The following is a 14,649-nucleotide window of genomic DNA, read 5'->3' as shown; positions in this document are numbered from 1 at the left end:
GGTCAAGAAATGTTTCACAACCATGCAGGTTCTGACATAAAACATAAACCCTAGAGCCTTCACCAGAGAAATCTTTCACTGATGAGCATTACAAAGGATTTTTTTTTTTTGCTTTTGCTTTTTAGGGCTACACTCACAGCATATGGAGGTTCCCAGCTACAGGTCCAATCAGAGCCACAGCTGCTGGCCTATGCCACAGCAACACCAGATCTGAGCCGCATATGCGACCTGCACCACAGCTGACGACAACACCAGATCCTTGACTCACTGAGCGAGGTCAGGGATCGAACCCACAACCTTATGGTTCCTAGTCGGATTTGTTTCCGCTGCACCACAATGGGAACTCCACTAAGCATTTTCTAAACTGTCTTAGAGTTGCTAAGTTTGCATGTTGGTCAAGAATGCTGCTTAGTCCCCAAACCCACTTCTCTCTTTACAATTCTCTCTCTCCTCTAAGACTCAAAGCTCGGCAGAGACCGTGTGTCTATACTGCCTATGCTTAGCCCCCTTCCTGGAAAAAGAGAAGCTCATTCTCTGTTCACTGAATGAATAACCCAGAACCATGCCGCAACCTCATCCCTGTGTGGAAAGTGTTCTTATGCTGGACACAGAGGCACAAACAGATTCCAAACCTTCAGACCAAATAAGGACTCTCGTTGCATATTAAATGCTCAACCTACACATCAGGAGATCATTTCTCACTTTTGGATTGCCTGCTTTTCCAAGTGATGGAGAAGACATCATCTGTTTCTTAAGTTGTGGACTGGTTTTCGTGGTACGCCTGGGGGAGGAATAATGCTGTTGGAGCAGTTGTTTTAATTGTAAAGATGAGAGCCAGGGTGTTACATGCTGGTTCTTGCCCTTGAGGATACTAGTCTACTTAACCTGACTTCTGTCATTGCCCCAGAGATTCCAAGCAGATGAGTCAGCTGGAGGCTCCATTAGAAAGGGCAGATGGCTGCTGGATGTGGGAGGGGGATACTGGTAGACTTTGAAAGACCGTGTCTTTACAGGAAAACAGGATTTGAATTTATCCCAGACCTAAGACAGCGCCAATGGTAGAGGGCTAGACACAAAATCCCCACATGCAAACTAGTGATGCTGAATGTCAAGGTTGGTACCCCCAGCAAGTTTTGCCCCGCTTTGGGATGCAGGAACTAAGTCAGTGTTTCAGCGAGCACAAGGCGATAGCTGGTGCCTTCCAGGAAAATGGGCGGAATAGACAGAAACACATCCACAGACCTAGGAAACATTGAACTTTTATTCCTGCCTCATATACAGCATCTTTTCTGCAAAAATGACAAGTTAAATATAATTTAATGGAGATAAAGTACTTAAAATACAATTGTGACAATTTAACATCTTATCATGAACACAGAAGGAAAAGAAGCCAGTAAACCAAAAAAAGGCAAACAAAATAAGCGAAATGAGAAGAAGAATCTCCTCAGCTTTGAGATGGTACCTTCCATTCCTCTTCTTTCCCAGGTCGAAACTCCCTGGGGAAACTGTTATCAGGCCCTAGAGCGCATATCTGATTCACAGAGGCAAGTCTACGTTCCAGACAGGGCAGCTGAGGCTGAGCAGGTTGCAGCTAAGATCTTCTGTTCCACTGAGGTCTCCTGGAAATGCAAGCTTCAGGGCGCTTGAGGTCGCAGCTGGACTTCATTTGCCTGAGTCCTTCGCCCTCAGTGAGGTTTAAAAGTGGGTGCTCTCATTGTCTGTTGTGTTGAGTTGCAAGTACTCCAGGGTGCCTTTCTTGTAGCTGGCTACCCGGGTTGGTTTTCGGTTCTTTATCCCGGAGGCCTGTCTCTTCTGTAAAGAGCTGGCGATCATGTCTACAAACTCGGCTTGCAAGCGCTGTTGATTCTCCCTGAAGAGAGTGTGGAGGGAAACGGAACTTCTCAGCAATTCCTGCACAATAGCCCTCAGCTCTAGAACCATCAGTGCACTTCACCGATTACTTGCTGAATGCCTACTCTGTGCTGAACACAGGACATCCAGAGAACACAAAACAATCCTTGCCTTCCTTTGAGGAGCTTAAGGAACTCTCATCCCTGCTCTGGATAATTGTAGAAGCAGAAGATATTTCGAGCAGGAAATTATATTTCACTTTCAAAGTGGAACCACAGACTGTAGAATTTGGAGGTGTGGTTAGGTTGACCCTTAACCACTGCAGGGTGGGGAAAAGAAGCCAGGAGGATGCAAACGTGTTGATCCCACACCTTCCTAGGAGTGTGGGGCTTGTGTAAGGACTCAGAATGGATGGAGGGTTTCAAGAGTTTAGAATGGGCTTGGGGTGCTCTTAGGAAGGATCCAGCTCCCCCGCCCCCATGCCCCAGGGGCCATCTGGGTTATTTTGGCATCTCTATGGTCCTGCCATCTGTCTGGGTCCAGCATCTAGGAGTCTTCCAAGTAGGATTTTTCTACCACAGGCAAAGCCACATCAATGGCCATGTGACTGATGGCAGTGGCCATGGTGCAGCTGGATGACATTTAAGGGAACTGAAACTGGTTACTTAGACCTGAAACCTGTCTTCCTCATGTCAGGGAGAACAGACTTCCTGTGGAGACCCAGACCACAGTTCTGGAGCTGGGGGAGACCTCGTTTCCATCAGGTGACTTGGCAGAACACTGAAGCGGGGGCGGGGGGGGGGGAATGCAGAGGCCCCTTGCTTGTGTGTGCTATTCTTGTCACCACTAGATATGTAGGGAGTGAGCCCTAAACTGTCCTCTGCTCTCTTGAGCAGGCCTGGAACACCCAGTATCTAGCAGCCAGAGAAGGAAGGTTTCCAAGCCTTGTTTTTTCCCTTTTTTTTTTCTTTTTAGGGCCGTACCTGAGGCATATGGAAGTTTCCAGGCTAGGGATCACATCAGAGCTGCAGCTGCCGGCTTTTGCCACGGCCACAGCAACCTGGAATCTGAGCTGCATCCAAGACCTACACCACAGCTCACAGCAATGCCAGATCCTTAACCCACTGAGCAAGGCCAGGGATTGAACCTGCATCCTCATGGATACTAGTTGGGTTCGTTACCAATGAGTCACAACAGGAACTCCTCCAAGCCTTTTCATGTGTGTAGTTTCTTTCCTTGTGGTCGGTCCATCACTGCTATAGGCAAAGCACTTGCCAACAGTTGAACTGGCTTCAGGTGGCACAATGTACCAAGACAACCTCCCACCCGCCACCCCACCCCGACCCCCTCCCAGCAGCTTACGCGGTAGGTGGGGTTGGCAGGTTGTACTCCTGGTCCTTCACCCCGGTCAGCCAATAGGTGGTCTCAGTTCCTCTTCCCTAGTGAGACAAGAAAGATGTGGACCACGCAGGCCAATGAGAAACACTCTAACTCACCCTTCCGACCCACCGTTTTGACAAGTATCTGTTTCCAAGACATTTCACTTCCAAGTTTCTCATCAGTGCCTATAATTGAGAATAGCACCTAATAAGATTTACATTAGCTTTAGACTCATCTTTATTTCCAAGTGCCTTTTTAAAAATGTTTCTCATTCCCCAGACATGTTTTTTTTTCCTTAGTTTTCTTTTTTCCCCAAAAGACATTTCAAACTATCACCACAGCAAACAACACAAGAACCTTAAATGAAGAAGGAAGAAAATTCATCTACAATCCTGCTATGCTAACAAGCTAACAGGGTCTCCATCACCCACATTTTATTCTAGCCCCTTTTGCCACAAAACTTGTGCCACAGTTTCCTCAGCTTAAGTGAGGATCATAATAAACATTCACTAAGCGACATTCTCCGGACCTATCTGGAGGTTATAAAATGAATGGAATCAGGAAAGTCTGTTTTTGTTAGATCTTGTATTTGAAAAGGAGACTAGATGGTTATATTTTTTAAAATCACTCACTTAAAAAGATAGCAGTTTGGGGCTGCATTTGGATGGTAATAATTCATAGACCACTTCTATTTTGGGGGGAGCACTCTGCAGAAAATGTATTTACAGAGAATTGAAAAAGCCACTCTGATGTTTGGACACAACTACCTAAAAAGAGGCTTTCCCAGAGTTCCTTGGTGGCCTAGCAGGTTAAGGATCCAGAGTTGTCACTATTGTGGCGCGGGTCACTGCTGTGGTTTGGGTTTGCTCTGTGGCCCGAGAATTTCTTCATGCTGCAGGTGCAGCCAACCCCACCCCACTGCCCCCCAGAAAGAGGCTTTTCCGAGTTGCAATCATAGTGTATAGGGCAAGCACCATGGCTAGTGGAGGCAGATGGCCTTAGTCAATTGACGGCTTCAGACCAAGGGGTGTGATCACCTTCAAAAGGCAGCCTGGGGACCACCTGGAGACATTTGGTGGCTCTGGGGGTAGTTGCCCTAAATGTGTGGGACAGCACAGTGCGTCTGGAGCAGGGATTCTCACACTTCCCTAGGCATCACGGTTGCTGAGAACACGTGTTTAGAATACAGAGTCCTGAACTACACCCGGGGCAAGTCTGAATATGCTTTCTTCACATGTACCTGGATGATGCCGAGCCAGAGTCTGAGGCCACACCTTGACAGACTCAGAACACAACAGCAGGAGAGGTGGCCTTAGAGGGTAGCATTGTCTTGCTGTGAGAGCGAGGACATAAGTGGGGAGAAAAATGCTGCAGCAGACTAGCTCTTGGGAGGGCAGGAGGGACAAGGGACAAACTTGGAAATTGGTGAGGAACTCTTGTTGTGGATCAGCGGGTTAAGAACCTGACTAGTGTCCATGAGGATGTAGGTTCAATCCCTGGCCTCGCGTAGTGGGTTGGAGATCCGGCATTGACACGCATTGCAGTGTAGGTCACAGATGTGCCCTGGATCCTGCATTGCTGCTGCTGTGGTGTAGGCTGGAAGGTGCAGCTCTGATGTGACCACTAGCCTGGGAATTTCTATATGCCATAGGAGCAACAAAAGCAAAAAAAAAGAAAACCAAAAAACACCTGGGAAACAGGTGGAAGAAATGGTGGCAGCATTTTATAACACAGTGGCCACAGTCCAAACTATTAAAAGGGGTCTTGCGAGTAAAGGAGAGTTCTGCATTTAGAGTCTTCAGTGGTGGCTTCTCCTACACCCACAGGAGACAGTGGGTGATCGTCGTGGGAAGAACAGAAAAAGCATCCTTCATCTTCACACTCAACAACATTATGGACCCTGGATGTTCAATCTCAAAGGAGGGGTCTCCGGGTGTGGGTGAGGGGTTTTTCCGGGTGCTGTCTCTGCAGATTCCTTACCTTTAAGTACGTTTCCCCTCTCACTTCATACAGGAACTGGCACTCGGTTCTCTTCAGGATGGCTATCGTGGAGCCGCTCACATGAATTCTCAAGGCTGGGAATGCAAAACAGATGAATCATCATCGCCGTCTGTTGGGAAAGTTTTCACAGGGCCCCATTTGTTTCCTCTTGGTCTAGAACATTTATGACAGGTGATCTTGACTACTTAGTGTAGTAAAAAAATCACTTAAAATACCATGCATGAGATAAGAACTACATGGGAAGGGAGAGGGTCTGGAGCTGTTTTTCAGGGTCCTGAGTGAAGGGGCTCCCTAGGTCATGCCCCAGAGATCCTCCCCCCAGCTCCAAGTGGGGGCCCCAGGCCTGGGTACTGAGTTTCAGAGTTGCAATTTGATTTGGAGTCTCGGTGTAAAAGTTCCAATAAGCAGCAAATTGTAGGCGGCAAAGTGACGATGCAGGAGAGAGTTACAGAGTCTTGATTGTCTCATATTTTACTCTTCCAGGATAATGTTATCCTTCTAATCAGCAGGTGTTGTTCTAACAATCTCACTCATAGGTTCTTTACTATACACCCCCTTTCCCACTCTGGGTGCCATGACTGGTAACAATAGTAAGAACAATAGCAATCCCATACTGCGTGCCTACCATGTAGCAAAGGATCGCTAAATGCTCAATGCACATCACCACAGCTCCTTCTAGAAACCCTTTCAGCAAAGTTGGCATCCCATCCTCAATGTATATCTTCACTTTCTGATGCCTAGAAGGATGAGGTCACTTACCCCTGAGCTTACAGCTAGTGACATGTATAGCTATGGTTTTAACCCAAGTCTGTTTGGCTGCAACCTTATTCTTTCTTTTATACCATGATTTTCTAGTTCAAATCAGTATCAGGTTGTCAGCAGACTGCCAAGACATCATGTTACCTGCTGTGTCTTGTAAGTCCCCACATACATTACCAGTGCTTTCTTTTTCTCTAGTATATGTTTTTAATGCCTTCATGGTCATCACTATCTATTGAGCTTTTACTACATGTAACACACAGTGCCTCTACCTTGCAGGGCAAATACTATATAGGCTTTTGCATACAACAAATACTTATATTTTTCTTTACTAAAACCAATTCCCAGGAAAACCAAATAAAAGAGGAATAGAAAAGTGAACTAGGGTATATACTCCATATCTAACCCACTGAGGTTTTAACTTAACATGGATCTACGCTGAATTTCATGACTATTCCAGGTAGAGCATGCCTGAATGCGTGGCCAATGAGCCCAAATGAAGAACAGTCTAAAACTGAACCAAAAAGGAAGAATAAAATAATTATCAGAAAATGGCAATATGCAGCAAGGACTGGATTGACCCAGGTTCACATTCAGTGTAGAGTCATCCTTCATCTCACCAGCAGTGATGCATCTTATCATACAATTCCCCTGTGCTAGAAGGCAGAATCTTTGCCCTCTAAGAAAAGCAGTCTCCCTTCTTACGGAGGCCAGTGGATTCCATCCGAGAGGCTGTGTTGACTGTATCTCCAAACAGGCAATAACGAGGCATCTTGATCCCCACAACTCCAGCAGCACAGGGACCTGAAAGGGACAGGAAGCAAGAGGTGGAGGCAACAGAAATCACAGAGCGGTATCAAGCGGTTGGTGAGCCTCTTCTCAGGGTCACTGTGCTCAATACCTCATTTTATGGAAAAGTGGTTAAAGATGTAAAATGTGAGCTGTGGCTTTTGCTTTAAATGAATGCATTCGTTGCGAATCAAAACTTCAGTGAGGCACCACCTCACACCAGTCAGAATGGCCATCATTAATAAGTCTACAAATAACAAATGCTGGAGAGGGTGTGGAGAAAAGGGAACCCTCCTACACTGTCAGTGAGAATGTAAGTTGGTACAACCATTATGGAGGTTCCTTAGAAAACTGAAAATAGAATTACTGTATGACCCAGCAATTCCACTCCTGTGCATACAGGAGTTGAATTAGACAAAACTAATTTAAAAAGATACATGCACCTCTGTGTTCATAGCAGCACTATTTACAATAGCCAAGACATGGAGACAACCTAAATGTCCATTGATAAATGAATGGATTAAGAAGATGTGGTACATATATACAGTGGCATACTACTCAGCCATTAAAAAGAATAAAATAATGACATTCACAGCAACATGGATACAACTAGAGATTCTCATACTAAGTCAGAAAGGGAAAGACAAATACCACATGATATCACTTATATGTGTAATCTAAATATAGCACAAAGTGAACCTATCTACAGAACAGAAACAGACTCATGGATGTAGAGAACAGATTTGTGATTGCCAAGCGGGAGGGGAGAGGGAGTGGGATGGACTTGGAGTCTAGGGTTAGTAGATACAAATTATTACATTTATAATGGATAAGCAGTGAGGTCCTGCTGTATGCCACAGAGAACTATATCCAATCTCCTGGGATAGACCATGATGGAAAATAATATAAGAAAGGGAATAAGATATATATAAAAATATATAAAAAATATTTACATAAATATATAAATTTTTATATATAGACCATGATGGAAAATAATATAAGAAAGGGAATAAGATATATATAAATATATACAAATACATATATATTTATATATATAAATATATACAAATATTTATATATACATATACACACATATAAAAAACTGAGTCACTCTGCTATGCAGCAGAAATTGGCACAACATTGTAAATACACTATACTTTAATAAAAAATTAAAAAATACATTCACTGGGGGAAGCGCCATACCATTATCCAAATTATGCTTTCAGAAAATATTTTGCTCTAGCCCAGTAAGAACATTTGCACGAAAACAGGAAGGCACCAGAGATCCAGCCCATAAAGGTGGAAAGTCCTCCTTTATGTTTTAAACAGAGGCTTTCAGGAGGAATGAAGGCTTGCCCACTGCTTGCTTGCTGGGCCAGCCACACAGCCCAGAACTCTGAACTCCTAGAGGGCACAGTACACTCGAAGGCTCAGTGGCCCAGGGTTGTTTTATATCATCTTTATCTAAGTCAGAGTAGCATTTTTGGAATTGGTGGCCTGATGATAGAAGACCCAGAAGATGAGGACCTGGCATCACCTTCCCTGAGCATTTCATGCACCATGTGAAGGCAGCAGGAGGGGGGAAACTGTGGCACAAGGACATTCTAAAAAGAAGAAGAAAAGCCAAGGCAAGGAGATATACGATGGTACATTCAATAGGAAAGAAGGGTTTCAATCAAGTATTTGTGTGCACCCACTGAACGCAAGAAGTTAAAATGTCAGAAGTTAAAGATTAACTCAGAAACTGCCAAACTGGGTTTTGGATAGAGGTAACTATTGATTTTCTGGTTGGCTTATGAGTTTTGATCTATATGAGTTTCTTTATAAAGTTGTCCTACAACTACTCTGTTTTTACGAACACTGAACAAAATTGAACATAAATAAACATTGAGTTTATTGTTTATGAACATTGAAAAAATGTTAAAATGCTGAGTGAAAAACCCTTCCTTGTTAGGTTCAATGCAAAAATACAAAACAAATGACAAACAAACAAACAAACAAAAAAACAGTAGCAGCAGCAGCTACTTGGTTAAAAGATCTCTGAGCTTCTTGGAATCTAAAATATGACACAATAGAAGACTCACCGGCATAGAGGATAGACTTGTGGTTGCCAAGGTGGGGAGGGGTGGATTGTGAATTTGGGACTAGCAAATACTATTATATATATGTATAACTGAATCATTTTGCTGTATACCAGAAACTAACACAACATTATAAATCAACTATACTTTGATAAAATCAATTTAAAGAAGAAAAGATCCCTGAGCTTTCCAACCACACTACATTGCAAGGCTGTGCCTCGACTTGTCACTTCAAAACTGAGGGATAAAGCTGAGAAGGGCCTGGAAGGTGGAAAATCTCTGCAGATACCTTGTCTTGTTTTCAGCTGTCAATATATACCTGCAACCTTTTAATTTTTTAGGGATAAACCCCTCCAGGCATGTGTATCTACTATCTGCTCTTTCCAGCCCAATGTGGCAGCACATAGGTCCTGGCAGTCACTCAGGCATTGAGTAGGTTATGAAGAGAAAGAGGGGGGACCAGGACCTTTCTTCCTGCTTGGTTCTGTCAGTCCTGATGCTGTCCCTTCCTCCAGGCCTGACAATTTGTGACGGGTCAGAGAGATGCCCAAGAAGTTCCCTTATGTGTATATGGAAACACCTATGACATATGGTTGTGACTTGACAGGGGAAGGCCACAGTGATGTTCCTGGTTGTCAGAGATGTGGCAGCAGTTTTTAATTTCTATTCATTGTCACTTTGAAACTCTCACTGATTCATTACTCAATCAATAAATATTTGCTTCCTGGCTCTGCGCTAGGCACTGTGGATACAGGATGACTTTTGCAAATGCAGTTGTCAGGTCCTTGCCACAAAGCCTGGGTGACCTCTCAGGTTTTCTCTACCTCTGTCTTTTGTGAAGCTTGTAGGGCAGAAAAAGGGACAATGACAAGAAATTATAGGGAGACGTGATCTACTTTAACACAAGCAAAGACTGTCTAACAATTACAACTCTTCAATCATGGAATGAGTTGACTTTGGAAATAGTGAGTTTTCAGGGAGTCCTGGGATTATTCTAAAAGTGGCTCTAATATTACTTATCTTAGAAACTATAGATAATTTGTGCCCTGAAAAGGATTAATCTAGATGACTTCTGAGTTCCTATCCAACCAACTATATTTTTCTATAGTATTTGTAACGCAATACAAATCTTCTCAAGTTGGGTAACTTCCATGTCTTTGAAGTGATCCATGTATTTTCTGTATCCCTGAGGGGGTTGGGGTGGGGGTGGGGATAGAAATGACTGTTTTTTTTGTTTGTTTGTTTTTATTTTTTGCTTTTTAGCATATGGAAGTTCCTAGGCTAGGGAAAAGGAGCTACAGCTGCTGGCCTACACCACAGCCACAGCAGCTTTGGATCTGAGCCCTGTCTGTGACCTACAACACAGCTCACAGTAACACCAGATCCCTAACCCACTGGGTAAGGACAGGGATTGAACTCGCATCCTCATGGATACTAGTCAGATTTGTTACCACTGTGCCACAATGGGAACTCCAGAATAGGAATCTGACCAGATATCCCCCCCCCATAGATAATCTAATCTATTTAAGATACTGTAATATTTTAGTGGAAAAAAAATGTACAGAAGTTGGGGGAGGGGAAGAGGGCGGGAATGGGGAAGAGATAAATGACATAGTAAATAGGGTGACTTAAATAGAAAGTCTGGAGCTTGTTATTTTAGTTTGTGGTTGGTGTCTACGATTCCCTGAGTGCTATCATAGCTCTTGTTTCCTAGAACTCTCCAGAGACTAATTATAGATGTAATTATGTCAGGATGTGTAACAGGATCTTGTATCTGGCAGACAGGGTCCAAGAGTAAACCTATGAAAACTGATCACATCTGAAGATCCTTTGGCCTTTCTGGTCTATTTGAGGTTCACATAGTTCCTGTTTGCTACCACGCTCAACCTGCCATACCTGAGTGAATTCCAATGCGGATCCATATTGGGAGGCCGGGAAGATGCTCCAGCTCGAAGGTCCCCATGAAGCTGAGGATATCCAAGGCCATCTTGGCAATGTCTATTGCATGCCGGTTGCCGTTTCTCTTAGGCAAGCCACTGGCCACCATGTAGGCATCGCCAATGGTCTCCACCTGTGGAAGTAATTTGCTGATCAGTGTAGCTGCCCCTTCTCATGGCCCAAGAAATTAAACAGAAGCAGTTAATTGCATATCATATACGAACAATTTTGAGAACTTGGTATGAGCAGAGCCCTGGGACTAAGCTCTTTTTCTTGATCTAGTTCAAGCCCAGTTCTCTGCTAATTTCTTCGGGGTTTTTATAGCCTCGATTGATAAAATAACTATAAAGGAGAATGTACATCAGTTACATGCAAATACCATGTTATTTTATACAAGGGAATTGAGCATCTGGGGATTCGGGGATTTATGGATGTCCTGAAACCAATCCTAGGGCAAAGGGCACGGGGGTATCTAAGGAAGACTGTAACAACAGAAACAACCAATTCCCACTCTGCTGACTTGGGGCCAAACCATCATCTCGCCTGTTGGGTGAAGTGGTTACCTTGTACACGTCATGGTGGTCGAGAATGTGGTCAAAACTCTTATAGATGTCGTTGAGCATGTCCACCACTTCCATGGGGGTGCTGTACTTGCAGATGGTAGTGAATCCTACAATGTCACTGAAGTAGATTGTAACTTCCTCATACAGTTCAGGCTCCACGATGCCTTTCTCCTTCAGAGACTTGACCACCAGCCTAGGTAAGGAAGAAGAAAACAAAGCCTTCAGCTTCAGCACACTTTTTCTTCCCCTGTATAAATCTTTGTGACAGTAGTAATTGTCCACCAGGAATTCTAGAATTAGGGATTCCCAGTGAATTATATGGCTAGGAAGCAAAGATCGTTTGCATACACCATATATATGAACATATTACACACACACATAATACATGTATTTATTTGATATCAGATGAATAGGAGATTCAGTATTAATTTAATACTTGGTTATAACCCAATATACACATACACATAACTTGAATATCTGCAAAACCCTAATACTTGCTCACTCTTCACCTCTCTACTGATAATCAGCTTCTTCTAGATAGAGCTTTCTATCCAGAAGCTGAGAAGGAAAGTGTGCCATTGATGGAAGAACTTGACTCACCAGAGCTAGCAGATCCAACTTCCTCAGCAGTAAATAGTTTTACTTCCCTGGCATATTTAACATGGCTTTGTTTAATATCCCTCTGAAGGAATTATACATTTAAAAATGAATTTTGATATGTTCCAAACCAGAATGCATTTGAAATATTTTGGCCCTGAATTGGGTTCTTTAAAAAGGAAGGCCAGAGTATCCTGGTGGTCTAGTGGTTAAGGACTCAGCACTGTCACTGCTGTGGCTCAGGTTACTGTTGTGGCACAGGTTCCTGTTGTGGCACAGGTTCGATCCCTGGCTGGGGAACCTTTGGGGGTGTGGCCAAAAAAAAAAAAAAAGAAACAATGTCAATAACCTTGTAAACAAGTTAAAATTCTGCTAGAAGTCAAATAGAAGCAACTTAGAATATCTTTATTGAACGGATATAAAGAGCAACATATCAGACTCAGAATTAAGAATGGAAACCTACAAGAAGGGACTCTGCACTTCCTTTAGGTGTCAAGCTGCCTTTTCATTGGGGGAATGGGGTCGGGGGGAGACATGACGCTGCGTGTTCCCAATCTTCCCTTGAGATCACTTTGTAAAGGACGAGCCTACAGACTCCTGTAAGCTGGGAGGCACGATAAAGGCCACCGAGAATAAACTGATTATTTTTACAGATGAGAAAGTTGAGGCTCGAAAAGAAAGCATGAGGTTCACGAGGTCCCAGAGCCAATGAGGGCAGAGGCAGTCCTTGGCCACAGTAACTCCCACAACTTCAGCCTTTTTACCGAATCACATTTCCTCAACCACCCAGGCCTAAGGAAGAGTTGGAGGTGTGCTGCCTCGAATGAAGGCACTTTCCTGGAAAACAGGAAGCCAATCAAAGTACAAGGATTACCAGTATTCACTGAGAGAAACTCCAGAGCATGAGCAGAGGTCCTTTCCATTGGTGCAGTGATGAAACCTGGGATCTTTGAAAAACACCCCTTCAGTGCTACCAGTTAGATCTGCAGGGGCACTTCTGGGGTGGTAGTTCTTTTGTGTGTGTGTGTGTGTGTGTCTTAAAACAAATATTTCATTATTTGCAATTCTGTGGGTTAGGAGTTCAGGGAGGACTCAGCCAGGTGGCTTGTTGCTATATTGCTATTCCACATGGTATTGGCTGGTACACCTGGACGGGGACAGGAAGATCTGAGATGGCCTCGTGTCTGGCACCTCATAGGGGTGGTTTGACTACGCTGGGATCTGTTCAGATGGCTGAGCCATGTCTTTCTCAGAGGCACTTCTGGGGTGGTGGTTCTTGACATGCCCAGTGTAAGGGTGCATATTATTTTGGAGGCTATGTAGATGTAATAATAAGATTGGATATTTGGCCATCTTTTGCCCATCATTTAACTGCTTATGGCTGCAAAGTCAGATAAGCATGGAAAATAGTGTGTTACCTGAGGGAGAAACCAATGGGGGTGACAAATGAAGAGCTATGGCTTCACCTGGTGGGTGCTGCTAACAGGTTGGTGCTGACACAGAATCGGTGTAGAATTAGAAGTGCTTCCCATAAGTAGAGAAAACTTCTAATTTAATGTGTTTCAAAACCCCAAGGAGTATCGGGAAATAAGTGCCTAAGTAGTATGTGGAGGACTCCTACATGCAGTCTGTTTATTTACCATTTTGCTGCAAATATTTATTTTTGATTCTTCTAATGTGCATCCATGTATATTTTAGTTTTCCTTTGCGAATATAAAGAACTTGCACATAAATGATCAAAATGAGTTGCCCTGCAGTCATTGTGTATTGCAGCCCTTACTATATCATCTTTGGCAATCCAATAAAAACACCTATCTTCTAAAGCATATCCACGTATATCTTAGTTTTCTTTTGCAAATATAAAGAACTTGTACATAAATGATCAAAGCGAGTTGCTGTGTAGTCATTTTTCATTTTGTATTGCAGCCCTTGCTATATCACCTTTGGCCATGCCATAAAAACATCTACCATCTAGTGGTCAAAATGGTGCATTGAACCAAAGGGAGGAAAACATCTGAGGTGCAGAGCCAGTGGTTTCAAAAATCGTGTGTGTCACTATTGGCTAAAATCATCAACGATAAAACCCTGGGGATGCAGCTAAATAATCAGGATTTTGTTCTTGTCACAACTCAGCATTAAGGGCCAGGCAAGGAATTTTGCATCATATAACGGCCATTCATGGCACTCTAACAGAAGTTGCCGTCTCTAAAGTGTACATCAAGAGTCCCAAGATCCCTAAGCCAGGCTGTTCCTGGGCACTCTGAGAGCACATGGGTCCTGCATTAGGCTTCCTGCAGGACCGGATGACTGAACGGAGCATGTGTGTAACTGCTACCTCTTCACCCAGGCTTGTAAAAGAGAAAGCCTTTCTTCATATAGAAAACAGCTCATATGAGCACAAAATCATTCCTTTATTAATGTAGAGCTGATATGGTAAATGAAGAATGGGTTCAAAATAAAATAATTAATCCACGTAATTTATAAAAGTGATGACTACTATGTATAATAATTACAACCATGAAGGTTCCAGACACTGTGCTAAGTACCTTGCATCATGCACATTATTTCCGGGGATTTTTTGAGCCAGCCTATAGGTAGATGGGAAACGGAGGCTTGCAGCATTTAGATAACTTTTCCAAGGTTGAAGATCACTGGTAGCTGGTGGAACTATAAGCTGAGATCAGCTCTAG

The 14,649-nt window shown here is 43.5% G+C and overlaps 1 protein-coding gene across 8 annotated transcripts in view; it reads right to left on the bottom strand.

Moving 5' to 3' along the window:
- Positions 1-14,649, bottom strand: part of GUCY2C (guanylate cyclase 2C) — a 672,163-nt gene that overhangs the window by 548,822 nt on the left and 108,692 nt on the right. For 4 of the 8 annotated variants that reach the window (XR_014845322.1, XM_085024752.1, XM_085024753.1 and 1 more), the window contains 5 exons: positions 11,363-11,555; positions 10,758-10,932; positions 6,697-6,795; positions 5,212-5,306; positions 3,214-3,290 (listed from right to left, as the gene is read on the bottom strand). The exons of 1 other annotated variant lie outside the window; for it this stretch is intronic. Coding sequence is in view for 6 of the 7 variants with exons in the window: in XM_085024752.1 (XP_084880878.1) it covers positions 3,214-3,290; positions 5,212-5,306; positions 6,697-6,795; positions 10,758-10,932; positions 11,363-11,555 (639 nt within the window). In the remaining variant the exon portion in view is untranslated. 8 annotated transcript variants of the gene reach the window in all.

This window comes from Sus scrofa, chromosome 5, assembly GCF_054392235.1.
Source record: "Sus scrofa isolate SSC_HxYL_T2T_F1_AM1 chromosome 5, Sscrofa_HxYL_maternal_Yorkshire_Landrace_v2.0, whole genome shotgun sequence".
In the NCBI taxonomy this organism is placed as follows: Eukaryota; Metazoa; Chordata; class Mammalia; order Artiodactyla; family Suidae; genus Sus; species Sus scrofa.
This window is presented reverse-complemented; position numbering and strand designations above follow the sequence as displayed.